General features: G+C 40.0%; 2 protein-coding genes across 2 annotated transcripts in view; both read left to right on the top strand.

Moving 5' to 3' along the window:
- LOC133986627 (extracellular serine/threonine protein kinase FAM20C-like) overlaps positions 1 to 27,217 on the top strand; it is a 36,387-nt gene that overhangs the window by 7,700 nt on the left and 1,470 nt on the right. The window lies entirely within an intron of this gene.
- On the top strand, positions 621 to 27,113 carry LOC133995947 (dynein heavy chain domain-containing protein 1-like). Its single transcript, XM_062435460.1, has 43 exons — positions 621 to 1,006; positions 1,340 to 1,528; positions 1,626 to 1,829; positions 2,449 to 2,559; positions 2,768 to 2,924; positions 3,203 to 3,457; positions 3,774 to 3,917; positions 4,228 to 4,339; positions 4,771 to 5,006; positions 5,120 to 5,357; positions 5,567 to 5,724; positions 6,283 to 6,405; positions 6,571 to 6,847; positions 7,058 to 7,185; positions 7,560 to 7,758; positions 7,846 to 7,937; positions 8,139 to 8,361; positions 8,543 to 8,668; positions 8,769 to 8,866; positions 8,989 to 12,142; positions 12,243 to 12,342; positions 12,450 to 12,609; positions 12,692 to 12,968; positions 13,074 to 14,586; positions 14,932 to 15,037; positions 17,159 to 17,273; positions 17,385 to 17,571; positions 18,007 to 18,109; positions 18,499 to 18,627; positions 18,777 to 18,968; positions 19,182 to 19,601; positions 19,708 to 20,131; positions 21,226 to 21,324; positions 21,474 to 21,650; positions 21,975 to 22,153; positions 22,951 to 23,982; positions 24,083 to 24,257; positions 24,478 to 24,561; positions 24,837 to 25,062; positions 25,316 to 25,407; positions 25,489 to 25,638; positions 25,892 to 26,511; positions 26,649 to 27,113. The coding sequence occupies exons 1-43, from the start codon at positions 621 to 623 to the stop codon at positions 27,048 to 27,050; spliced, it is 13,572 nt and encodes a 4,523-aa protein (XP_062291444.1). The 3' UTR covers positions 27,051 to 27,113.

A 27,217-nucleotide genomic window follows, 5' to 3' on the forward strand; every position in this document is an offset into this window, starting at 1 on the left:
GGACAACGTGAAACCCACAGAAAGTTATATAATCAATTTTAAACATCATTTTAAGTTTACTATAGTACAAAACTATAGATTAAGGCAAGATAATCAGCACTTTTGACCAATTGTAGTCTTCTAGTTAAGTTGTTTTTACCTGTAGCTGAAAGTGACTAGTTAGTTTAACACAAGGAAGAGTTACTGACAAGATTATAACTTTGCATTTTATTTCATTTTGACTAGCTGAATCTCAGTAGAAAAATGCAGCTTTTCCTTATTCTAGCAAGGGACCGACTTGCTAGAATTAACAGTACAAATCCTAAAATATGCCACCATTTAGCTATAAAATTATGATTATAATGTGATATCACATTATAGTCATCAATCAGGAACAATAGTTAATACAGTTATAAATGTGTTTTACATCCCAGTCTAGAAAATTGGATATTGTTTTAATATGTAGCCAGATAATGCAGGATAGGTTTAACATAATATGGTGGTGTGTGGGTGCTCACATTATTCATTAACATATTTTTTTTCTCTTCCAGAAATTTCAGAAAAGGTCTTTTGTGTAGATTGGCAAGATAAAGTTTGTGGTAACTAAACCTGCTGATGATATACAAAGAGAGACTAGCAGCATGTTGGCTGCCACTTCAGAGGAAAGATCCCATGATGCAACTTCTCAGACGTGTGGAAAAGAACAAAGTTTCAGGCCAAATCCCAAGGTCAAGAAAAAGGCCCACTCTCCCACTGTCAACATTTGTTCTGGGTATCAAGTGACGTTACCCCCTCTGCACCCAGAGCCACGATGCTTCTCAGCAGCCTCAATGGGCAGGTCCCTATTCAGTCGTGCCTCCATCCGTCACAGTGTTCGATCTGACAGCCCTTTATCAGTGGTGGAACTTCCTCGTCTTGTAGCCGAAGTTGGAGCGAAGAAGGCTATTGGTGATGCGAAATGGACAGAAGGACCTCGACTAATGGCCTCAGCATTAGGCACCGACATCCCTTTCAAAACTGCACAGAGGTAAATGGAAAAATGACAGAGATTTGATTAAGAGTGTCATGTTCATTCTTATTCATTTGGATCCAATTTTAAAAGTTTTGGACCTCAGTGTCATTTCCAATTTAGCTTATAGGAAGTATTGTACTTGTTTATGACACAAAACAAATACAATATAACTGTTGTCACACTACCTCAGGAAAAATTACCGTGAGTAAATTTGTAATTATTATGATATATGGTATGTAATAGTCATGGGTCTCTACAAAGTGACACAAATAGTGACAGATTTATTCTGTCTGAGTCCTACAGCACACATTTATCTGTTGTTTACTTTACTCACTTTTATTGTTTCAGTTTCACAGAGAAAGATGGAGTCACGACGAGTAAGAATAAAAAGATAACCGCTGAGAAAGACTGGAAAGCGACCAAAGCAAATAACGTTCCTCTTACTGGCGCAGAGGTTGTTCAATTATTTGTCAAGAAAAGAGACCTGGGAGAATTGGAGCTTTATTACCTGAAAGAAGTGGAGAGTGACTCTTACAGGTACACTTGAAAGTTTGAAGGTTATTCTACTACAATGCACACTCTCTTTAAGTATGAATGTACAGTGTAAATGCACATACGTCCTCTCTTCTTTTAGACCCTATGACCTGCAGGTGGTCCATTCAAGTGAAGCTGGTTCAGAGCATTACATCTTCTCCCCTAATACCGTCATACATGTGACAGAGACGGGTTATGGTGGACTTGTCAGTCTGGCACGGTGGTACAGAGAGTCTGTGTTATGGAGAGCTTTGCAGGAAATCACATTTTTCAGGGACTTCAAAATGTGGAAAGCTTTCACCTGGTAAGTACACATAGGGTGGATGAGGGTATTGTGGGATGCTGTTTTTGCAATTCTGACTTGTTTACTATATTTACATATGAATCCAATACATTACATCAACACCTAATATCATTATGGAATCCCCAAGATGTTTCTTTGTTAAATCAGAAGACCTTTTTTTAGATATTGTACTCAAAAGGACAATGGCACATATATTAATCTTCCTTGTGCCAAATCTTTTCAGAATTTGTGGATTTTATAATCTGGGACAGTACACGCTGAAATCGGGCACACTAGTTTTTAAACTTAGAAATACTTTGATTCATACAAAGCAGCCTTATCTGCCAAAACATTCTGAAATGTTCATACCCATATTTGGTCATTTAATTTAGTAGGCCAACTATTTCTGATTTGTCTGGTTAAAAAACTAGTAACCAGTATGTTCACATGTGTAATATTAAAAATACAATTTACACACAATGCATATACTAGTTATCTTAAAAAAATAATTGAATAAAAAAAGCTTAGTTGTCCCACATTACCTTAATCCACCCTAAGCTGTGCATTCGGTCTTGCTAATGACTTATCTGTAACGTTTTTTTTTTCATGCCTTACCTGCTTGGTGTCTTTTTTGTGCCAGGTGGCACAGAAATGTACGCAAGATCCTCTTTCATCGCAAGCGTGACAAACTGCAGGGTACGCTGCTCATAGCTGTACCTCAGTTCAGAAATGCCCTTTTTCTTTTCTCCAGGTGAGTCACATCAAATATTCCAGCCTTGAATCATACAGTAATGTCAGCTTGCAAACAATTTTGATTTAGTATTAGTAGAATTGTTTTTTGCCTTTGTTATACTACTTAATATGCTTTTATTAATTCAATTTAACTTTCATGCATAAGGTGTACATAACACGTAACATTAATTTCAGATTTCTCAGTAATGATATTTTATCTTTTACAGAGCAATTGAAGAACTGAAAGGGGCACACTTGCTGCCTCAGGATGAGTCACAAACCTACACACTGCTGGAATTCAAGGATGTTCTGATAACCAATAATGAAGAGTGTCTGCAGATATTGGAGAAGATATCACAGTATCGCGCTGTCATCCTAAACGCGGTACTTTTTATTTTCTGACATAATGCAAAACTAGTTAGAGCTCACATCTGTGTAATTTGAATAGAATCATATTAATTATTGAGCATTTGAGAGCATTACATTTCTTTTTCATGAGTAACATTTGGGAGCGTGAGAAAGAACTTTTATAGTTTCAGCTGAGAAAGAGGCTTGTCTATTTCTGGAATCATGGGCATGTAGTCAGTTTTCTGGGGGGCATCAGTTTTAGAGGTAGTGCTGTTTAAATGTCCTTTAATGTAGTAATGCTCTTTTATCCTCAGGTGAAAGAGAACTGCTTTAAGGCCTACCAGGAGCTCCAGCTGCACCGTGAATATGCAAAAAAGCCAAATAAATGCTACGAACCCATTCACCTCCAACTGGTCCACCAGCAGGATCTGAAGAAAGAGTTGTCACAGGCTGAAAGCACCTTGGGGAAACTGGGCAACTTTGCTGCTCTCATTAATCAAATGATTGTGCAGAGTCTCATCACGATCATCAGACAACATGTAACAGCTTTCCTCAACAATGTTTTGAAGGTGACACAATCATTTGTTAACTCCATTTATGCAGCAGTGTTTCTGAACAAGAGCACAAACCTTCCTGCTAGAAAAAAAGGCAAAAACATAATAGCATTGTAATTTTTTTAGGTTTAGATTAAGTCAAGGAAAACTAACTGAGCACTGCTGCAGCCTTTTCTATAGCTATAACCAGAAGAGATATGTAACCAAAACTAGCATTACTATGATTCACCACTGCTACATAATATAATGGAAAGATCTGATTTTTAAAAAAGCAGTTCATTACCGTTTAATCAAATAAATGTGTGTGTGTGGTTTTTTTTGTATTTGTCAGAGGGAGAAATCTCGGCAGGGCTGTCTCTTCCAAACTGAACTGTGTTTCAGTGCCAGTGGTCAGCTGGCCCTAGATCCACAGATACATCAATTTCAAGAAGCAGTGAATGAAGCACTCCTGACTGTTGGCAACTCTATTATTCAGGTGATTTATACATTTCCACAGTTGTAAATACAGAAATTATTTAGTTTGCTGGCTAAATGTTAGAGTAATTTAACCATTTGTGGCATTGACATCTACTATACAGTATATTTTTCAGTTACTAGAAATTGTGTCTCATATTTGTGAATGCTTGAAAAGGATTGATGAACTACATTACTAAAAGTGTGATATCTCAAAATACTAATTCAACAATTGTGCTGGTGTTTATTACATCCATGTGTTCAACATGATATTGTGAATATCTTGATCATGAATTTATAACCAGCTTCATAACAGTTTTCTGCTCTGGTAGATGTGTGACACTTGTGGATTATTCCTGGAGGTAAGCAACGATGTCTTCAACTCTGGTTTGGCTCAGGACTCAACACCTGACTTCAGCTGTATTGAACATCCGACTGTTACAGGTATGGCCTTTTGCATTTGAGTTGTCATTGTTCACATTACACTGTGCCTTCTTCAAATAAAATAAATAAGCTCAGCAGTAAAGACCCTTTTCACGGCAGACATTTTGACTTGTCAAAGCTTGAAAAGCACAGGTAGAATTAATAACATTAATGATGGCAACACTCTATTTAGATGTTGCGCTCTGCTACTATGCATGCTCACGCACTGACATGACTTACCGGGACAATTAATGGAATGGGGCTCTTGTTAATGTTATCCTTTATGCCTGTGGTTGTCCTGCTTTGACAAGTTAAAATTCTTGCCGGCAGGTTACAAAAGCTAAAAGTGGTAGTGCTTGCATTTTTAAAAACATTGTAATATCAGAGTGCACAAATGCAAATGTATTTACTTAGTTGAAATGCAGATTTATATGCTCATGTGTTTCAAACAGCAGGAGAAAATAAGGACAATGACGGGATGACTGTTCACAGAAAGTTTTGCTGCTGGCGGATGCTCAGAGAACAGTCAGCTCACTCGCTGGTTCTGCCAAAACTGACCTTGATAATGGGGCAGGGCAACCGGATGCAAGGCTGCTACTATCCTCTCTCCAAAGAACAGCTGGTGTGGCACATCAGCATCAATGATGTTTCAAAGCAAGTTCAGAGAGAGCAGACTGATATCATGCAGGCAAGACTGATTTTCAATTCCAGAAAATGTCAATGTGTAATCAATACACATTTAAAATATTTTCAATACCTCAGTGTGTTTTGTAGTTATTGTCACGTCTCTTTTTTGGACAGGAAGCTCAATCAGAAATCCAGCAGCTGAGTGAGAGGTACAGATGGTTGGTGGATATTCATTTGTTCATTAGTCTGTGGAGTCGAGCCTCTTTGGAGTCCATGAAGTCTGCTTTACTTTATGAGGAGAATATTAAGAAGGTGCGCCACTGGTGTGAAAGACTTCACACAGTTCCCTCATCAGTGTCTACCTCCAACCAGCTATTCATCATCCACTGCACGCAAATAAAAGAAAATCTTGGTATGTCTGCATTACATGACTGACTAAAACTTCTCCCCTTTGTGTTCAGAAAACTCTATGCCTTGATTCCTCGATTTTCTAAACCAAACCAGGGAGGAGTAATGAAATGAGACATTCCTATAAAAAACAACCAGTTACTTTTTGTGGTTTGTTAAAAAAGAAAGACTTACTTTGTGCTCTTTTATGCCTTTCAACTTTTGTTTCTCCAGGGCAGCAGTTGAGTTTTATTGAAGAAGAAGTTCAAGAGCAGCTAGTTGAGCAGATCAAACTGCACTCAGAGAGCCTCGTATCAGACTTGGAGAGGGCTACCGCTGAACTCAAGACAGAGCCCCAAGACTTACATGACCTCTCAACATACGCTCTTATGGTATGGAAACTCTTTAAACTTTATGTACCTGCATGAAAAATAAAATATGAAAGAAGAAAAACACATAATATAAAGAAGAGAAATACTGCAGATTATCTGTTTTGCAGGACAAATAAAATAGCCAAAGGGGTAGTAAAAGATCCTATAAAAAGACAATACTTTTTTTTATTTAACAAGGACGGCAAATGGAAGATTCAGATTCCCTGCAACTCCGCTTTTGATCACATATTCACTTTAATTTAATTATTTATCACATTCCTTGTCAGAGTGAATGTGCTCTGAATTTATATTTTATAATCCAAGAATATTCAGGTGATACATTCTATATTAACACCTGTGATACTTTCATTTGAATAAACACTAATAAATAAATTCCAGTGTGTGATTGTATAATTAATATGGGTGATTGCACTTTTATTTTATTTATTTGTTTACTTTAAAACGAAATCTAAAATGAACAAAATTGATATATTGTATTTGAAAATGAATTAAACTAAACATGTTGAATGAAAAGTAAAAAATTAGTTAAAAAAGTGTACATGTTTCTTCTCTCCGCAGCTGAGGGAGTCTGTTAAAAGCTTGCCTGACATGCAGAAACGTTTGGAGTACATTCACTCCCTCCAGGATGTTTGCATGAACTACAGGATGGTGACTGAACAGGAGCAGAGTTTGGAGGAAAAGGTCTGCTGGCATAAAAGTGAAAATGATTCAATGAATTACCACATTAAAGCTGTACAACATAATTTAATGCATCTGTTTGGAACATCACAACTGTTTGATCAAATCTTAGTTCTGGCTTCTTTGACACTCCAGTGTATGTGTGCTTCTGTTTGTGCTCTATATTAGATGCTGGGCTTGTGGGATTGCCTTTTTCCCCTCATGAAGCAAGCAGATAGCATTGTGTGCCATCGTCTTCCTTCAATGGCTAGCGCAGTGGACACAATGTTCTCATTTTTGGTCCTTGACCTTAAAAATATGGTTTCTAATGCCAACTTTGGACCGTTCCTTGATCCAACCAATAATGCTGACGAAATGGTCTCCAAACTGAACTACATGTGTGCTCATGTGCATACTCTCAAAACAAAGTTGGAAAAGCTTAGTAGGAACAGTGAAAATCTACAAGGTGAGATGTTCTGAATTATATAAATGAATAAATCATTAGTAATGTATTTATTTTCCTTACATTAAGAGTTTGTGTAAATGAGGTAAACCTGGGACTTTGACACTTTTATAAAATTATGAATAACCCACACTAGTTGTAGCAGATACAAAAAAAATCTCCTACCCTATCATCTTCTAATTAGACATTATGTTCTCCATTTTTTCCCATTAGAAAACCCAATGGATTTGACTGTTCTAACCACAGATGTTCATAAAATTGAGTCCCGTAAGGAGCTGTGGGAGCTGAAAGCTCTATACAGAACATGGATAAAAGACTGGAAGAAGCTGCTGTTCACTGAGGTAACACACCAAATAAACTTCTCTCTGCTTATTGAAAAAATGACAGTACATCTTTTACAAACAGTAAATAATTTGTATAAAATGATGTGCACATTTTAAGCTAATAATGATTATTTACAATCCCAGTATGTTGTCATGGTGATCACAATTTATATAATTTGGTTAAAAAAAGCTTGAACTTGAATTGTCTTTGGTCTTAGTTGATTACCTTCTAAAGTTTCTTCTCTGGAGGAAATAAAACATAATGTTAGCAACTGGAGTGTTAGCAAACACAGCCTGCAGCTTAATCTGAACCACACCTCTCTGTCTCTTTTATCTATTGATCTGTTTGACCTTATCAATAAAACTAAGTTTCTGAAATATTTTTCTGTCAGGTTGTGGTATCTCAAGCTCAAGAAAAAATTGCCAGGTGGCAGGAGCAAGCTGTATCTCTAACAAGCACCATACCTACTCATGATGCAGTGCTGCAGGAGGCTTTAGGAAATCTGGAGAGTTTAAGGCATCAGCTTGCAGTCATGGCCAAGCTGCAGAGCCCCACACTCAAACATAAACACTGGAAAGCTATTTTCCAAGGTCAGAGACTCTGTCCATAGTGTAACACATGCATGCTCTGTGAACGACAGCATATCGAATATAATCAAAATACATTCCATCTGACAGGCATGGGCCTACGGTATGTCCCAGAGAAGAAGGTGACTGTTGCTGAACTGATGTCTCAACAGCTTGACGTTCACCATAAACTGATTAACAAGGTGGGAAACGGGGAGATGTCACATTTTGGGCATGCTGTTGCAGTGGTACTAAAATCAGGGATATAAGGGCAGAAATAATTTGTTTAAATAATTGCAGGGGAAAACCAACAGGCTCAACCAATAACTATTTATCTGTATGTATCTCAGAAATATGACACTTAATTGATTTACAGTAGCTTGAGCTACCTTTTACTCTGTCAGATATACAGGGATGCACAAGCAGAGTGTGAAATGGAGCAGGGCTTCCAAAGGCTTCAACAGGGATGGAAAGCCAGACTCTTCCAGCTGGATAAATTCAGAACTCCTGTGTGGCAGTATTGTGAGAAACAACATGGATTAGCACAAAAGCCCACAGATGACAAGGTTTTAAATTCCCAAACTGGCAGTCAAACCTCTTTTAATGATGTCAGATTCATTGTCATTGGTGAGATCAAATAACACGCTAGTAAATTACAGTAATAATACAGATGAAGTATACCTGAGTTGTTGTAGTTGTTTAGTCTTACTTTTTACTGCATGCTTGTTGAATTACATATTTAGCTTCAACACAAGGAAATATGTAGAAATTATATTCTGTGATCTACTAATATGCTTTTTCCAATCAGGTATGAAAATCCACTTTAATCAGACAGAAAATGATTTGATGACTTTGTCCATCATGCTGAAGTCTCCACACAGCACTGAGTTCAGGTCGCAGGTGGAAGATTGGATGCAGTTGCTAAAAGAACTTGGTAAGGATGTTCAGTATTTCCCTCCAATTGCAGAAACAGGTTGAACAGACTTTTGAGAATACAAATCATTCACTTTTGCTTTCCCCTTCAATATTTATAGAGAAGATGCTTGATTTATTCGAAAAATACCAGCAAATATGGGCCCTCCTGACCAAGGTGTTAAATGAAACATCCTTTAGTGTTCGGAGAGTGGACCTGGTATGTCCCTGTCTTATCAAAATTCAAATCAATCTCATTATAACAATGAAACTGATGCATATTTGTGCTTTGCTTTATGCTTACATGTCAGATTAATGCTGATTTTTCTTCTTATTCCATAGCTGGAGCGTTTCAAACCAGTTGATGAGACATTTAAGAACATTATCCACTCTATATCAACTGACCCTCATGTGTTGAACCTTGTTCATTCCAAGACAACAAATGACACATTCCATGGTAATAGCCTTTGCCAGATTCTCACTGATGGTCTTTCTACAATGGAAGCTATTTACAACCAGATGGTGGATCTCCGAGATGCCCTCTCTGAACTGTTTCCAAGACTCTGGTTCTTGACTGACAGGGAAGTAATAAAACTACTTTCGTTTCACCAAACGCCCTCCACACTGCTACCCTTTGTACGCAAATTCTTTAAAGGGGTACGCTGGCTCGAGGTGGATTGTGAAATGCCATCTAATACAAGCGATCCAAAGAGTTGTGGGGCTACATCTGTTAGCCACAGACAGATGAAGGTGCTTGGGGTTTCTGGCAGCCCACAGGAGCACATTACCTTTCTTTCTCCTTTGGAGCCAAATCTCAATCCCTTGGTTTGGCTTTGTGCCTTTGAGAAACAATTCAAGTTGACAATGGCACAGCTCCTTAAAAAATGTGCTGATGTACACAGCCAACTTGATTTATCCAATCAAGACTTGGCATGTGATAATAAAGTTGGAGACATTCTGTTCCATATAGCTAATAGGAGGAAAAATGCGCAACCTGTGCTTGATATGCTGTCTGAATATCCTCTTCAGTGTGTGCTGGTGGCTGAGGAGGCAGTATGGTACAGTGTTGTTCGACAAACTTTCAATGAATCAAGCCCGATGAAGCTGAAAAACGTAAAGGCATACAACTGTGCAAAACTGAAAAAGCTTGGCCAGTCCATAAGGGATAGAGTCACAGGGTCTGAAAGTGAATCACTGGTTTCAAAGTACATGATGATGTGCCTGCGTGCTTTAGTGCAACTGACAATGAATCATGCACAGCAGCTATCTCGACTCATGGAGGTGGAATGTGAGCTGGAATCATCTTTTGAATGGCTAAGTTTGATGAAATATTGTATAACCTCAGATGATCAGAGTGTGAGAAGCAATGATGATTCAACATGCTACGTGGATGTTTTGGACCATCGACTCCAGTATGATAATGAATATTTTGGTCCGGAAGATTGGGTGATGGTGCATTCTCCCTCCACAGATCGGGCGATAATAGGGATTCTCCTTGCTCTTACAAGCTACAGATGTGGGTTTATGAGTGGACCTTGCATGTCTGGAAAGAAAAAGACTGTGGTCCACTTAGGGAAAGCGTTGGGGCGACAGATTGTCATTATACACTGCTCTCCAAACTTGAGACCCAATGTTGTTCAGCAGATGGTGTTTGGTGCTCTCCAGACTGGAGCATGGCTTCTGCTGGACTCTGTGGACTTACTAACGCAAGGGATCCAGTCATCACTGGGACAGTATCTAGAAGACATTTACCAATCCTTCTCTGAGTTACTGAGAAAGAAGAATCAAACTGTGAAGGAAGAGCTAAAGGATGGGACTGCTGATGGGATCAAAGCTTGCAAAAACATTGTGGATCCAGAATGCCATATAGTACTGACAGGGAAAAGCATTTCTGCTAGACTAAGCTATGCCTGTGTTCTTATCTCATCAAAAGGGTACATATCCGAAGTTCCACAAAGTCTGCTATATGCAACCAGACCTGTTGCATTAACCCATCCAGATTACAGGATCATTGCAGAAGTAATGCTGACCTCCATTGGTTTCTCAGAGGCAATGTCTTTAAGTCAGCGTCTGGTATCCCTCATCAGCTTGGCCAAGGATTCCCTCTATCTGCCTGATTTCATCACTGAACACCAAAGCGGCTGTCTTGTTGTCTTGCAAAAGATCATCGCTGCCTCTGAAATACACTTACAACAAAGTGTAAGGGAACGAGAAATTTCAGATAAGGCTAAAGGATTGGCTGCAGAAGAATCTGACCTTACATCTCCACAGAATGTGACTGCTGGACTTGTTGAGAATGATGGAGAGGAAGCTGAAAAGCCTTCTGTGTTGCGCAGCTCTCATTTCCAAATTATACGGGGATTAATAGAGGAGACAGCTATTGTCAAAGCAATTCTTTCTGTGTTAATACCTGTTATTCATGAGTCCAAGAAAGCCTCACAGTTCTACATCATTTTCAAGGACACATTTCCTATCGTATGCCAGTTTCCTCTTTTTCAACAATATATTGATGAAGAAGAAAATAACCGACTTAAAGAGGCAGTCACTGAAGAATTGGAAAGAAAACAGTTTCAATCTGACACAGAAATAATTGGCAGAGCTCTCACACTTTACCAGACCATGAAATTCTCTCAGGCTGTTATGCTTGTAGGACACACGGGTAGTGGAAAAACAACCTGTTTTAGTGCTCTCGCTGGAGCACTCAGTAGTCTGGCTGCCAAGGCAGGAGAATATGTGTTCGAAAATGACAGTATGATTGAAGAAAGTACCCCACAGGCAGACTTGCAGATCTCTGCCTTAACCTGGAGCTATGTTGACACTGTGGTCTTATTTCCTAATGCTATGTCCCATGAAGAGACATTTGGATACTTCTGTGAAAAAACAGGATGGCAAGATGGAGCTGTTGCAAAGGTGTTGAGAGATTCTGAAAGACGTGAATGCACAAGTTCTGAAATGTGCAAGAGTAGGAAAAGTGATCAGACAGCAATTGTAAAATGGCTGGTAATGGATGGAGAGCCTACGGGGCAACCTGGCTGGTTAGATTACTTAACCACACTGTGCAATCTTGAGGACCCATATCTGTACCTGTCATCAGGTGAAACACTTGTGCCATCCCAATCACATCTTAAACTACTTTTGGAAATCACTGACCTAAGTGATGCAAGTCCCTCAGCAGTGACCCGTTGCAGCCTTATTTATTTCACAGGAACTGATCTGTGGAAGGCTGTGTGGAAGACTGAAATGAACAGTCTCCTTTGTGAACACAGACTGGATCATGGGACCTTGAAAATGTGGAATCTTTTGGCTGAAGATCTTTTCTCCAGCACCCTGGGTTTGCTAAAGCACAATGCGGTTCACAGTGAAGGAGCATCTTGTAAAAGCTCAACATATGGACTGCAAGAAATCATGTCATTCAGTCGGATCCTACGTGCCCTTCTGCAACATTTTGGAAAGGAAGTAGAGAAATCTGAAGCAGCAACACAAATTGACAAAAGAGGTATTAACATTATTTATGTTCTTAAAAACATTAGCTGTAGTTAAGTAAGGGATGTAACTTTAAAACAACTGTTATGTTTTATCACTGTTTATTCCAGCAGATATACCTTTACATAGAACTGACACATCAGATGCTGAAACGAAAGAAGGAATATTTCTGATGGCTTATATTTGGGGGTTTGGTGGACATCTACATCCTCGGTAAGACAAACCTAAATGTCTTGTAACTTCTTTTTTACTGAAATGTCTCCAAAATGAATACAAGGCATGGTTTTTCTCATACTATATATTTTATATTTTTATTTCAGCCACTGGCCACAGTTTGACATTGTAGCCCGCCAGGTTCTGTTCAATAGCCGGTACAAACTTGTGGTTCCAGATGAAGAGACTGTGTTTGAACACTTTTTTGGCATCAACAGTAAGATATTCCACAGAAAAACACTGTTGACAAATTCCATCACTCTCAAGGTTTGTCCTGAACAAAATACATAAATGAAGTGTTCATGTGCATTGCTATATCTAAACTAATAATAGCCTTAATGTATTTTAGTACAGGAAATATACCTATCTCCTGAACTTCATGTTGGAAGCAAACCAGCCAGTGTTGCTTGCAGGAGAGCCTGGTTCAGGAAAAACCACTCTGTGTAAGACTTTGCTGGGCTTTGACAAGCCACATATTAGCCTCAGTCCACTCCTGAACTCCAGAGACCTGCGCACTATATTGAATAGCCTCAGTAACCAGAAGACCTGCAAAGAAACCATGTGTTCCATGACCAAACAGTCAGGCCTGCTCCTTTTCGTGGATGATTTGCATGAAGCCCCATGTGGTGAGTAGGAAAAAGTACCTTAGGGGGAACTAATATAATGAAATGAATACCCAAATGTGCAATGTGTGAAATGGTATCAGTTTAATTTATCTTTCCTGTTGATAGATGTGTTTGGGAAGATGTCAAGGGCTCTAGAGACGCTACGACAAAGTATTTCAAAAGGAGGGATTCTTACATTTGATACCAACCACTTGAGTCCTGGAACAATCAGCTACATGGCTACCTGTTGTGTCTCTGAATTGGGCAATCACCACAGTCACATGATTACTTCCCGGCTGTCACGCCTGTTCTCCATTTTTGTGCTTCCAAGCTTAACCATAGATGGTATATTGTCTATACATTCTCCTCAGTTAAAACTCTGGCTCCAAAACATGCCATTTATCGAGAGTGTTGCGGATATGGCATGTTGTATCATCACTGCAACTAAGGATTTGTATCATGCGGTTGGTGAGAAATTCCAGGCCAATGTGCAGAGACCCTATGTAATGTTCTCCTGTCATGACCTGCAAAAGATATTTCGGGGGATGCGCCTGCAGCAGCCTCACATTCCTTTTACAGTGACAATGCAGAAAAAGAAATATGCACCGCCAAGTTTTCCTCCAGTCCAGACAGGGCCTGCAGCAGCAGTGCTGAACATAGCACATCTCTGGATGCATGAGTGCATGCGTACTTTAAGTGATAGGTTATGTTCGGAGGATGAAAGCAAAACTCTTCAGTCACTCATAGCCAATATAGCATCAACAAACTATGGAATAAGATTGGTTGATGAACCCACCGTCACAAGCCTCGCTGTTCAGATACTACCCATGGACACGTCAAGCACCTGTAAGCCAATGGGTCAGAGTCCAGATGCACTAAATCTGGTACAAGAGCCAAAACCAGCTGGTCAATCAGACCTTCAGCTAGACTTTACATTGACTGGGCTATACTTTCTGTCTGAAAACAATCATTCGGAAGAGGCAAACCTAAAATCCCACCCTCTGCAGCCCCAGATTCTTCAGCATATGGAGGATGTAATGGCTGAACTTGTCTATTGTCCTGAGCTCTCTGAGGCCTTGAATCAGCAACACAACTTCAAATGTAGCTCTTCCTATCAGGAGCGAGACCTTGATGTACTAGTGCAGCAGGTATCTACATTCATGGACAGAAAAGAGGAAGACAAAGGACAGGAAGTTGATAATGCCTACAACATTACATCCAAATACATCATACACAGACATAGGGTGTGTCAGCTGCTACATATCCTCAGGGCTTTGCTCATTCCTGGAGGTCATGGTGTGCTGATTGGCTCAGACAGAGGCACAGGCCGCAAAACATCTGTGCGTTTAGCTGCTTATATTACAGGCTACCAGTTGATGGAGATACATCCTGGTAATGAGAGTAATTTGCATAACATACTAAGAGAGGCTGGGAATCAAACTAGAGTGGATGGCGTTAATGTCATCATACTGGTCCATGAGGGGATTAGCCTGTCTGTCAGAGAAGAAATACTAGTGGCAATGGCCCACAGTACCTACCCTGGGCTCTACACAGAGGAGGAGCTGATGAATCTTGTTTCCAGAGTGACTGCTGTGAACTACTCAAAAAGATACCTTATGGACACTTGGACATTTGAAAAGTAAGGAGACCTAATTGATAGCCCTCCATATTAGCTGTTTTAGGATTATTATTTAGTATTAGGATGAATTATTTTAGGATTGACATAGAGACAGCTGGTAGTTGTTAGCATTCAAAGATTACGCCTAGAAATACATGCAGTGTATTCAGTGTCCATTTGGGATTTAATGACATCCACACATCTAAAAGTGTAATGTAATGCTAATGTACTGATGTAATGATGTCAGCATTCATCCATCTACACTGTAGTGGTGCTGTAGACAAGTAAACTTCTTGCAGTTAAGTATTCAGAAGAGAAAATGTATGCACTTTGTAAACCTTATTTGTTCTTTTCTTTTTAATAAAGGTACTTGAGCCAAATGTACAGAAATGTACATGTGTTCCTGTTGATGCCCTTCACTATGCCAGACAGCAGCGAGATACCTGCTAACAATGGAACCACTCGATGGAATGTAAATAAGTATTTTTTTAATGACTACACTTGTCATGACACTTCGTACTGTATTCCATCACAAAACAACACTTTTCAGACCACATTCATCACAAAAGTGTACACCTCACTTTCAAGAAACATTCGCAAACAAAATGGGATCAGGTCATGAAAAATGTATTTCACAACTAAGCCAGCAAGCAGTAAGGTGGAGAAATCAACTATTTAACACAGCAAGGTTTAATACAATGTCAATCAATCAATCAATCAATCAATCAATCAATCTTTATTTGTATAGCGCCAAATCACAACAAAGTTATCTCAAGGCACTTTACACATAGAGCAGGTTCTAAACCGAACTCTTCAGGTTTTAATTTTAAAGAGACCCAACATTCCCACATTAGCAAGCACTTGGCGACAATGGCAAGAAAAAACTCCCTTTTAACAGGAAGAAACCTCAGGCAGAAACAGGCTCAAAGTGGGCGGCCATCTGCCTCTACCGTTTGGGGTAGAGGGGAGAGAGAGGAAGGACAGGAGAGAGAGAGAAGCACATAGAAAATAAACATTGAAGCTAGAAGGTCCGGGACTGGAATCTGTCATCCGGACGTCTACAGGTCCAGATTACCTGTGAGACGAAAAAGCACAGACAACCCAGGGGAAGAAGTGTAGGTTATTGAATGCATTAATAGTACATGAATGTTATTGGATATAGATGGATGGATAGAGAGAGAGAGAGAGAGGAGGAGAGAGGAGCTCAGTGCATCATGGAGGTAGGAGTCCCCCGGCAGTCTAAGTCTATAGCAGCATAAACTAGGAGCTGGCTAACTATAAGCTTTATCAAAAAGGAAAGTTTTAAGCCTACTCTTAAACATAGAGAGGGTGTCTGCCCTCCGGACCGAATCTGGGAGATGGTTCCACAGGAGAGGAGCCTGATAACTGAAGGCTCTGCCTCCCATTCTACTTTTAGAGATACTAGGTACCACAAGTAGGCCTGCGTTCTGGGAGTGCAGTGTTCTAGTAGGTACATAAGGTACTATAAGCTCTTTAAGATATAATGGAGCCTGACCATTAAGAGCTTTAAAAGTGAGGAGAAGGATTTTAAATTCTATTCTTGATTTTACGGGAAGCCAATGCAGTGATGCTAAAATAGGAGTAATGTGATCTCTCTTTCTAGTTTTTGTCAGAACGCGTGCAGCTGCATTCTGGACCAGTTGGAGAGTCTTTAGGGATTTATTAGGACAGCCAGATAATAATGAATTGCAATAATCCAGCCTATAAGTAACAAATGCATGGATTAGTTTTTCAGCATCATTTTGAGACAGGATGTGTCTAATTTTTGAAATGTTACGCAGATGAAAATAGGCAGACTTTGAATTTGTTTTATATGGGAATTAAAGGACAGATCCTGGTCAAATATAACTCCTAGGTTCCTTACAGTAGTACTGGAGGCCAAAGTAATGCCATCCAGAGTAGTTATATCATTGGATAATGTGTTTTTTGAGGTGTTTAGGGCCAAGCACAATAACTTCAGTTTTTTCTGAGTTTAATAACAGGAAGTTACAGGTCATCCAGGCCTTTATGTCCTTAATACATGTTTGTAGTTTAGTTAACTGGTTGATTGCATTAGGCTTTATTGATAGATATAATTGAGTGTCGTCTGCATAACAATGAAAATGTATTGAGTGTTTCCGAATAATGTTTCCTTAAGGAAGCATATATAAGGAGAATAGTATTGGTCCAAGCACTGAACCCTGAGGAACACCGTGTCTAACTTTTGTTTGCATAGAGGATTTATCATTAACATTTACAAACTGAAATCTATCAAATCATTCATTTTAAGTTTGATACTAAAAGGCTGGACAATTGTATGGGGACAGGAGCCTTTGTACCCCAAACATCACATCACAGTTGAGTCACTGAGGTCCAAACTGCAGTTGTACTGTAGCACATGTAGCCCACGACCACACAGTCGTCACACAGTCATGGTCTCTACTTTGATGTGATATTTTGGATGTAAATAGCTACTAGTGATAGTTACATACTAAGTTTATATTGCACATTTACTTTTTAAATTATGTTAGAAATGGTTACATATCTAAATTGTAAGGCTTTATGGAGAACATTTTACCCTATTGTGATCCAGGTGCAAATGACCAAGGCCCTGAATCTTAGCTGCTGTGTGGAGGTGTACCAGCCTTGGTCTAATCAGTCTTTGGTGGAAGTTGCTTCTCAATACCTAAAAACCAGTCCCCCAAAAGGTAAGTCACACCACCAAAGTTAGTTCATATCGATTTCATTTTTACCAATTTCTACTGGCAGTATTATTCCAGATGGTACCAAGAAATATCCTTATTTTTCTTTTAATTCAGTGATGAGAGAAGGTTCAGAGGCCAGTCTGTCTGTGGCTATGGCAGGAATTCATCAATCTGCATGTCAGTATGCTTCTGTCCTTCTAAGAGCTCAGCCTTTCAGCCCTCAGACATATATGGAGTTTATTGCCCACTTTGGTTACCTTTGCAACCACCTGCATAAGCAATGGCAGGACCAAGCCAACAGGTAGCTGGTCTTTCACTTGAAGAACATTTCCCCGTTTCCCCATGTGTCTCTATTTAATGTTCTGAATGATGATGTACATATACAAATATATTTGTGATGATACTTGATGATGATGATGATGATGAACCAACATTATCTGATAGTGTGACCGTCTACCATATCTACAAGTATCAAGATATTTGGTACACTGTAAATGATCATACATCTAACACAGGTGCACCATAAACTACACAGTGAACAATATCTGAAACATTCAACAAAACAACAACAAAAATTAAACATAGTAATGTTTGCAAAGGAAGAATTTGTTGTAGGGCTGTTTATATGATTTCAGGAGACTGTACTAAATTCTATTCTCTTTACACCCTTGAAGTATTCCTATGCTTAATTAAGTATACTTCAATTTTCTGTACAATAACTGTTTTATTTTTTCAGAGTTACCGCTGTTATGTCTCATTTGGATGTCATAAACAACACAGCTGTGAATTACAAACAGAACTTAATAAGACTGCAAGAGAAGGTCCATGAGACACAGCAGGTAAGTAGGATCAATATTCTGTATATGGTTCCAGCAGTATTGACTGTCGCAGTGTCTATACCATAGGATGTTATTTTTCACCCCTGTCAAAAATGATTTAAACATTGTAGGCAATATATTGTAGAAATGTATTGCATTCGAAGGCACATTCATTTTAAATTGACAGTCTTCAAAAGCAACATTTTGTTTTTGCATCTAATTTTTTTGATGATGATCATGTTGAAGCGACCCTAAATCACACCACAATTAAAATATTGCAATCTGAATATTTAAAAAAACAGTTTCTTAGAGTTTACTCTGTATTTCTTATGCTATAGCACAATATTTTTTTGTGAAAACTACACATTTTAGATATCTGTATTAATGCTATGTCCATTTCTGTCATGTAGCTTGAGAATGAGATCCAAAGAGCTGTAGATGATCATAGGAGCCTGCTCGAGGAAGCCCAGCAAAGATGTGTGGAAGAGGAGAATGCACTTTGTGGCTTAGAAGACCAGATCAGTCACATTCAGAAACAGGTGAGCAGATTACATTTTTTTATTTTTTTATTTGGAGACAAAATCATTATTTCAAAAAATTCTGATATTTGTTTGTGAAATCTTTCGAATAATTCAGAAGCTTGGTGTCACAGGAATATGAACTTAATATTTTAAATCTTGTTTTCCAGATTACACCTGTATTCCAGTCAGGTCTCAAGATTTTCAAGTGTCTGAATCCATCTGACCTGGAGGAGGTGCGCCACTACAGAGATCCACCTGATGGAGTGGTGAAAGTTATGGACGCAATTTGTTTGTTGTTTAATCGTCCACCAGGCTGGGAAAGTGCTAAACAGCTTCTTGGACAATCCAACTTTTTCGAGGTATTATGACATATTAGAACATTTATATTGGGACAAATTATTTGATGCCACTAACTTGCTAAATATATATTACAGTACTATTACATTAAAACTAGCAAGGTGCTAAGTTGAGTCATCATTCCAATTTGCGTAGAAACATGTCAGTTACTAGTATTGAAATTTAGTGGCTGTTTCTGGGTTACTCAGGTTGTTTAACATCTCTACCTTTTTCAGGAGTTGGAATTTTTTGACCGCTGCAGACTGACAAATGAACAGCTGCAGCAGCTTGGCCAGATAATTCAAAGCCCCCTGTTTGTACCAGAATCTGTGCGAGAGGTGAGCAAGGCCTGCGAGTCCCTGTGCCGATGGGTCCAAGCTGTGTATGAGTGGAGCTGTATCCAGTACCACCTGTTGGTGAAGCAGCAGTTGGAGGTGCTGGCTGGAAAGGCACGCGATCAACTGTACCTGGCCAAGCAGCAGAAGGAAAATGCATATCATTGTCTAGAGGATGTTAAGTTTGAGCTGCTGTTTGTACAAGAGGCCCTAAAGGAACAATTACTGCAGCTGCACAGAGCTGAGAGCATGGAAAGAGTAGCTGCTACAGTTGCAAGGCTGTTAAAGAGACATGTCAAATACTGGAGGGCAGCTGCTCAGGTAACAGAATTTTCAAATATACATTACATACACATCATTAAACATGCCATTTAATTTATCATTATTTCTATTAAAATGAATATGGTGTTCTCAATTTTCCCTTCAGGAGGTAGAGTTGAATAATCAAACCTTACCAGGAGATGCTCTTATCCTGGCTGCAATCATCTCATATTTAGGCCCCTTTGCACCTGACATACGCACAGAACTGCTGAGTAAGTGGAGGGAGCTATGTCAGACAGGAGGCATCAACATAAACCCCAAGGACCCCAGAGCCTCTCTGTTTACATACTCTGACACAGCACCTCCTTACCCCACACTCGGTTTTCCTATCCCTGTGTCTGAGAGGCTTCAGCTGCCTCTGGGTCAGGCATTATGTATGAACAAGTGGCAGCTCCAGAAGACAACATCTGTCAGATTGGTGGTGAAGCTGCTGCTGTGGGGCTGCAGGAGTACCTGGGTTCAGCGCTGGCCTCTACTGGCAGACACCCAGCATCATCTGGAGATAAGCTGTCAAAACTGCCTCATCACAGGTATGTCGTTAAATTTACAAAAGTCTATGCTGGGATTTGTTTCATCCTGTTTCATCCAACCCCCTTTGAGATCCTCACCAACGTTTGTGATGACAGCTCAGTCCAGTCATGAACTACTTAAAATAATTAAATCTTTTTTTTATTTATCAAAAAAACATTGTAGTCTATAAAATGTTGGAAATTAACAATGCCCATTACAGCCCAAACAAATGTCAGCCAATGGCTATAACACCCAAAGGTATTCAGTTTACTTTACCCTTTTCACACATGCAGTCTATCTTTGAAATGTTCAGGAACATGTGTGAATGTGAGAAGGGATCAATATTCAGGGAAATCTGTACCACCAATTTCCCACTTCAAGACCTCGTAACATTTCAGGGAAAATGCCAGTACGGCTGTGTTGTGAATGAAAGCAGTGACATTGCAGGGACAAGTATGTAAAAGGTTACATCTGTGTGATGAATGACGCTTTCATGTGGAGCCAGCATACCAATCACAAGACTCCACTGATGATGTATTTGAATATGTGACTTGTTTACAGTTTCCTCGCTAATGCTTTCGTAGGTGATTTGTCTTGCATGTGTCATTATTAAATACATTACAAGAACATTGGCACTGCAGAAAAAAAGCTCTTTGTCCGCCTTGTTCCTAAAAATAACGAGATGTCTTTCGTTGCATTCAAGTACATCTGGCCATGCCCCATTTTCTACTTCTATTGAGTTTTATGGCAGCTGGCATTTGTAAGTGATGTATTATCGCCACCTGCTGGACTGTCCCTCGCCCCATTTATTCTGGCATGTGTGAAAAGCTGCAAGATGGAAATCTTCCTGAATGTAACTGCATCCGTGAATATTGAAAATCACTAGCAGTGCCTGAAAAGTTATCACAGTAATTTACTGGAACCTAACGTATAAAAGAGGCTTCTGATTGTATTACCTGCCAACATTACAACATTACCAAGACTACAAGCAACTTTATACAGTGAATCACACAGTTTTTAGTTTAAGGCCACCAGTTATTGTAGTCTTCAGGCTCCATATGAGATAGGTTCAGAATTATAAATGGTATCGGTACAATAAGTGTCTCTTCTACAGGAGAGAAAGCCAAACTTGAGAAGGAGTTAGAGTGCAGGATGGTGGTTTGTGCTGATGATCCAAAGCTGCTGGACAAACTAGACCAGGCTGCTGAGAAAGGCAAGTTAAATCATTTGCTATTTGGTTTTATTTGGTTTTATTTGGTTTTGCATGATATAGTAGTTCATTTGATTCCAAATATGGTATACATTTTGAAGTGAAAAGTGCAGTTTTTCAACCGTACACTCATTCTAAGCCTTTTCTTGCAGGTCTCAGTGTCTTAGTTACTCATGTGGAACGTGCAATCCCCAGCCCACAATTTATGGCCAGACTGGCACGCCCTGCTGGATGTCACCTTCCAGGATTAAAGCAGCATGTTCAGCAGACCCACCCCAACTTCTGCCTCTTCCTCAGCACTGATCTGCCTGTTCGACTGCTTAGCAGTGGTAAGAAGGGGGCAGTACAACTGTTTAGGGATAGCCTTTGCTAAAGCTGTCTTACTTAGTATTTCACTTGCAACAGAAGTGCAGGATTTAAATTCAATTATTACCCCAGTGCAATAAATGTACAGGAATTTGTATTGGTGATTGGCTAAATGTGTTCACTGTATTCACAGAGCATATTTATATATTTAATGCAAAAATATGTTACTCTATTTATAAGGAATTTGATCTTAAGATGGGATATATTAAAACTGAACAAATGAAGTGGAAATTAACTCTTTATCTGAAATTAGTGACCAACTATGTATTCTTGCTCTTGTACCTCAGTGATCCCTCCGTCCATCTTGGCTCAAGTATGTGTAGTTGACCTCTCTGTGAGCTCGGAAGAGATCCAGGAGCTGATGCTGACACAGCTGCTGCAGTCTGAGTGTAAAGACCTGCTGATTCGACACCTGCGGCTCCAGAATGACAAGCAGGTGCTGCAGAAGAAAATGGTCGCAGAAGAGGTGACTTAAACCAGAATTTACAATCATATCAAACAAATGCTGCTCTTGTTGATCACTTAGTTTCATATGTTATAGTAAAGTGTAGCCAAATTAGTGTCGGATATTTGGGGATCTATTGGCATACAGCGCTATTTCTGCCAGACTGTGAGAGTCCACTAGCCTTGACCACAGTTTTGGCTTTGTCCATGGTGGCCTAGTCACGATCAATACTTATCATTTTGGAATTTACATCAATACAAGCTGGCTGCAGAGTGTGAGTGTCAGCCTTCTCGCACACATCAGCATCAACCCTTCATCCATCTAATAAGATTCATTTTTGTTTCCATGGCAGCTGTCATTGTTAGTTTTTTTCTTAACTATGCACCAACATCTTTTTTTGAATTTGAGCCAATGTCGTTGCAGAATCCTACACGTTCTATCTAAAATGCCATGTTGAAATGTTTTTCTCAGGATCCTTTAATTTTTTTGAGGTGGCAAATCATGTCATCACCTAAAACCTCTCCACAGTTTGCTTTTGATCTCGCTGATATCTGTCAGACTCAAATGATACTCGGTTAATAATTTTCCAGATTGGAATCTTATAACGTGTGCTGTTTCTTAATGAAACAACCGCTGTGTTTGTAGTCAGTAGATGAAAAAGCCCATTTCTACTGTTAAGTCAAACTAAAACAGAATGAAGTGCTTTCATACTAAATCCTACTTGATAGATAATAATAATAAATGTATTCAAATAATTAAAGTATCTGCTTTTGTTTATAGTTGCTGTACTTTAATTGACAATATGTAATCTTGGACAGGATGCTCTGATGGACGACATGCTGCAGTGTAACACCACAGTGCTGCAGGTATCTGATTTACTCCCTTGTGTGACGGTTTGTCAAGAAGCAATGAAGACACTACAGGCAGAGATCCAGTGTCTAAGTGAGGAGCTCAAGTACCACGAGTCCCTGCTGGCTGCTCCTCGACAATTAATGAGGCTTGCCGCCGCCCTCTACCAGGCTTTGCAAGAGGTGTCTCGTCTTTCTCCTGCCTACTACTTTTCCTTATCTGGCTTCATCGCAGTGTTGCACAAGGCCGTCATTGTGAAGGGGAGACCATTTGTGTCACTCACCATTGGGAAAGAGCCAAGGGCCATAATACCAGAGATCATGAACAGGATGGTAGAACAACTGCTGGTCCAATACAGACCTCGTCTCTTTAAGGATCATGTTGCTGTTCTGAAGATGCTTGTGTCTGTGGCTCTGCTCCAGCACAACCATCTCTGCTCCGAGGCTGAGAGGGCCGTCTTTTTCAAGGGCCTTATAGACATACAAAGTCCTGTTACTAAAGTGAAACCTTGCTCCCCTCCTGCTACTGCCTCAGAGTCCTGCAATCCACTGCCCACCTGGATATCCCCTCATATCCACCCAGAACTGCTCTGCTTAGAAAGGATCCCGGCCTTCAGAGGGTTGACTGACTCTCTTGCCACTTCCCCCATGCAATGGCAGGAGTATCTGCACTTCCCGTCCTCCAATATAGTAGGGACCGTTCCCTGTCGCTCTCACTCCCATCTGTCCTTGCTACAGCGGGCTCTCCTGTGGAAGACCGTTATCCCGCATTGCCTGGAAGATCTAGCTGAGGCCATGGCTGCCTATCACCTCTGCCTGTCTGGACAGACCGCAGGGACTGAGGGGCCTCACACTGGGAACCCAGAGGCCCTCTCTAGATTATTTGTCAAACATCAACCCATCATTCTTACATTGCCCAGTCCATGCAGAGATGAGTGGACAAGCATTCAGCCACTTCACTTAATAAAACAAATGGCCCACTGTGTAGCAGAAACAAAGGAGGTAATATATACTGAATTTATTTTGTGTCAAGTTAATAGCTTAAAGCAATGTACATCTATGCAGTCTTGATGTTTTTCTAAATGAATACTGTATGTTTTAGGTTCAGGTGAAAGTCATATCTTTTGGAGGTTTGTGTGACAAAGAGTTCATCCTCTCGACTCTGAACAAAGCAGCTAATAATGGCCACTGGTTGGTTTTTAATAACTGTCACCTGTTAGACCAGTGGGACGATAAAGTACTGATGCACCTCAATCAGTTGATCTCCTCTTTCAAAGGTGGGTGGTCCATCAAGAACCAATGTAAGCTGGATTTGTATCATTCATTAGCATTAACAAATATGAGAACATCATTTTGTCATTTATGAACATTGTACAATGTTCAAAGGCCTTAAAGCAAGCATGCAGTGTCTGTGAGTACTGACCTATCAGATTCATCCATCTCTGTCTACCTATCTACCTGTCTACCTATCTACCTATCTTTCTGCTCTAGATACAGCGATGCCATACATAAAAAGCCAGATACACCCATGCTTCCGGCTGTGGTTTATAACTGAAGAAAATGCATCCTCCTCCGTACCTGGTGAGTTTATAATTTTTTCCTCACTGCTCAGTCTGATTTTCCACAAACATAATACCATACACTCAGACGATAAAAGTGCAAATCATTAGTTTTTCTCAATAAAAGAAATGTCACCATCCTTGTGATTTTGTTGTCTGTCTCAATAAAATGTATAATTGTTCATCTGTGATTTCATTCATGGCAAATTAAAAACAGTAACCTCTGACTCTGTTTTGCTCATGTTGTAATAATGATTATGATGACAATGATGATGATGATTTTTTATTATTAAATAGCGGCAGTGCGAATGTGTGCCTTGCCTCTGGTCTGTGACTCTGCCTGGGATGTGAAGGAGGAATTGAGCTGCTCCTTGCGACAGGTGGTGACCACCGTACAGCGCCAATCACTGTCAGGTGTCACAGCTGATGACATGGAGCTCCTTCTCCGCTGTGCAGTCTTCCATACTGTCTTACTGCAGAGACAGACTTATAAATACCTGGGCCAGGGGAGAATCCACTGCTGGTGAGGACAATGGCTCACTTACTGTAAACTGAGGATAATATACAGTAGATTCCTTTATTCAGTCAATTAATTAAAAAAAAAAAAAAAAACCTCTGCTTGATGCAGTGTTTGAAATTGAAACTTGTATGGCACATCAATTTAGAGGAAAACCAAATAAAATCTAAATTTAGAACCTAGTATTTCAAAGTAAGTGTGCATTTTTCTTCATATTATTGATCATATTATATAAATCAAGTTTCTATTTGTATTAAAGGAGCCAGGCAGACCTCCAGGCTTTGGTGGATGCACACATTTGTATTGCCAGTCTCTGCCATAACAAGACTAAGGCTTTGCAGTATATAGCAGGTGAGGCAACATAAATAGCTAAAACTGTCCATTAATTCAGTTACTGTCAGGGTCTAACATTGTTGCTTTTTTTATTCACAGTCAATCTGGTGCATGGCGGTCATGTATTGGATTCTGCAGATTTGGAGGTGGTAGAGAATGTTGCCAAGACCTGCCTCAGCACAGCGGCACCTCTCTCAGACAGTGGACCACACATCCTGTTAAATATTATCAGCAGCACTGGCCACTTCGGTAACTAAGCAACTTCCTGATAGTACTTTCATAGTACTGTAAAAAGCTTACAAGCTGAATGATGGGACAGTGAAGTGGAGGAAATGGAACATGAAAGGTTTTCAGATGTAGAGGAATAAATGAGGCTGATCTGCTAAATCAGCATTACAAACAAGTAGCAATAACTTACAAGCATTAGAGTCACAGTGCATGTTTTTGTTTGCTGACTGCTTTGTGTAAGTGTATTAATAGGAGCTGTGTTTCATGTCCTCAGATGTGTCAGGACTGCTGCAGGTTTTGGAACATGATCCTTGGGATTCGGCAAATATCAGTGACCCCCTTGTGTTGGGTTTCAGTGCTGATGTGGCAGCTGAGATGAAAAAGATCAACAACCACAATATGAGCATACTTCTGCAGGCCTCTCAGACTCTAGGAACGAGATGTTTCAGCACTGAACTGAACCAGCCTGTCATACTGCCAGCCTACAGCCACACTAGAGACCGGCTGCAGGCTCTGCAGAGTTACCTCAAGCACAAGAATGACAGCAGAATTACAAATGCAGGAGCTGTTTCTCACAATCCCCTACGTGACTTCTTGCAGGCTGAATGGGATGATCTAATCGATTTGGTGTCCTCACTTCTCTCACAGCTCCAACAGCCCGTTCATAATGGCACTTCAACCTTTGCTTCCTTCCTCAAGCTCACTGACTTGTCTCGCTTGGAGAGGAGGGCAGAGTTACTTAGGGCTTATCTCTGGCAATACAACACTGCAGATCCACCTGGTGCCTATCGCCTGTCTGCTTTCAAAAATGCCAAAGGTGTTCTGGTGGCATTGATGAGAGAAGCTGCTCATGTAAATCGCAAATATGTCAGTGATATAGCTATCCATTTTCAGGTAAAGTATAGTAAGAATAATATACTAAAATAACTTAAATTTCAGAACCCAGTGGATGAAAAAAGTAATTTCCTACCCCAACTCTACCATTTGCTGGTCTTGCAGGATGGTAACTAATAATCTTCTTTTCTCTCCAGGTTCTGAGTGATTGTACATACCCAGCCTCACTTCCCACAGATGCTGTATATTTGTGTGGCCTGGAGCTGAAAGGGGCATCATGGGATACACAGACAGAAGTCCTACAAGACACACACTCTCCTCAGCCTTGCTCATTGCCTCTCGTTTGTGTCAAAGCTCAAGTGAAGAAGGCAGATAGCTCAAATTTAAGGGACACCAGCAACGTCCAAGTCTCAGATGATTCTCCGCCAACTGCCCCTCAATTACCAGTTTATCACTGCCCGCTTTATCTTGATGAAGAGCAGGAGACAGGAATCTGGGGACTGGCTGAAGCTAACGTTATTACTACACTTCCCCTTCATACCAAGTTAAATCCTGTGTTGTGTAGTTTAAGGAGGGTGAGGCTAGTGAGCAGGTTCTGAGTGAACCGACCTGCTACTAACTGCTGTGATGCATCTGGCAGATGCTAAAATACACTGATGCAATTAGACTCATGTACTGAATTAGCAACACTAGAAATAAAGAACAAAGCTATGATTCTTTTTGTATAGTAGTGATGCCACATGAGTCATGTTGTGTATGTATCCAT

Source organism: Scomber scombrus, chromosome 2 (genome assembly GCF_963691925.1).
Source record: "Scomber scombrus chromosome 2, fScoSco1.1, whole genome shotgun sequence".
Taxonomy (NCBI): Eukaryota; Metazoa; Chordata; class Actinopteri; order Scombriformes; family Scombridae; genus Scomber; species Scomber scombrus.

Excerpts from the sequence above, each read along its gene's own strand:
- LOC133995947 (XM_062435460.1), top strand. The coding sequence starts at position 621 with ATGTTGGCTGCCACTTCAGAGGAAAGATCCCATGATGCAACTTCTCAG. Across the intron at positions 12,143-12,242 it reads AACACAAATTGACAAAAGAG|ATATACCTTTACATAGAACT; the intron begins GTATTAACATTA and ends TTATTCCAGCAG. Across the intron at positions 12,343-12,449 it reads GGTGGACATCTACATCCTCG|CCACTGGCCACAGTTTGACA; the intron begins GTAAGACAAACC and ends TTTTTATTTCAG.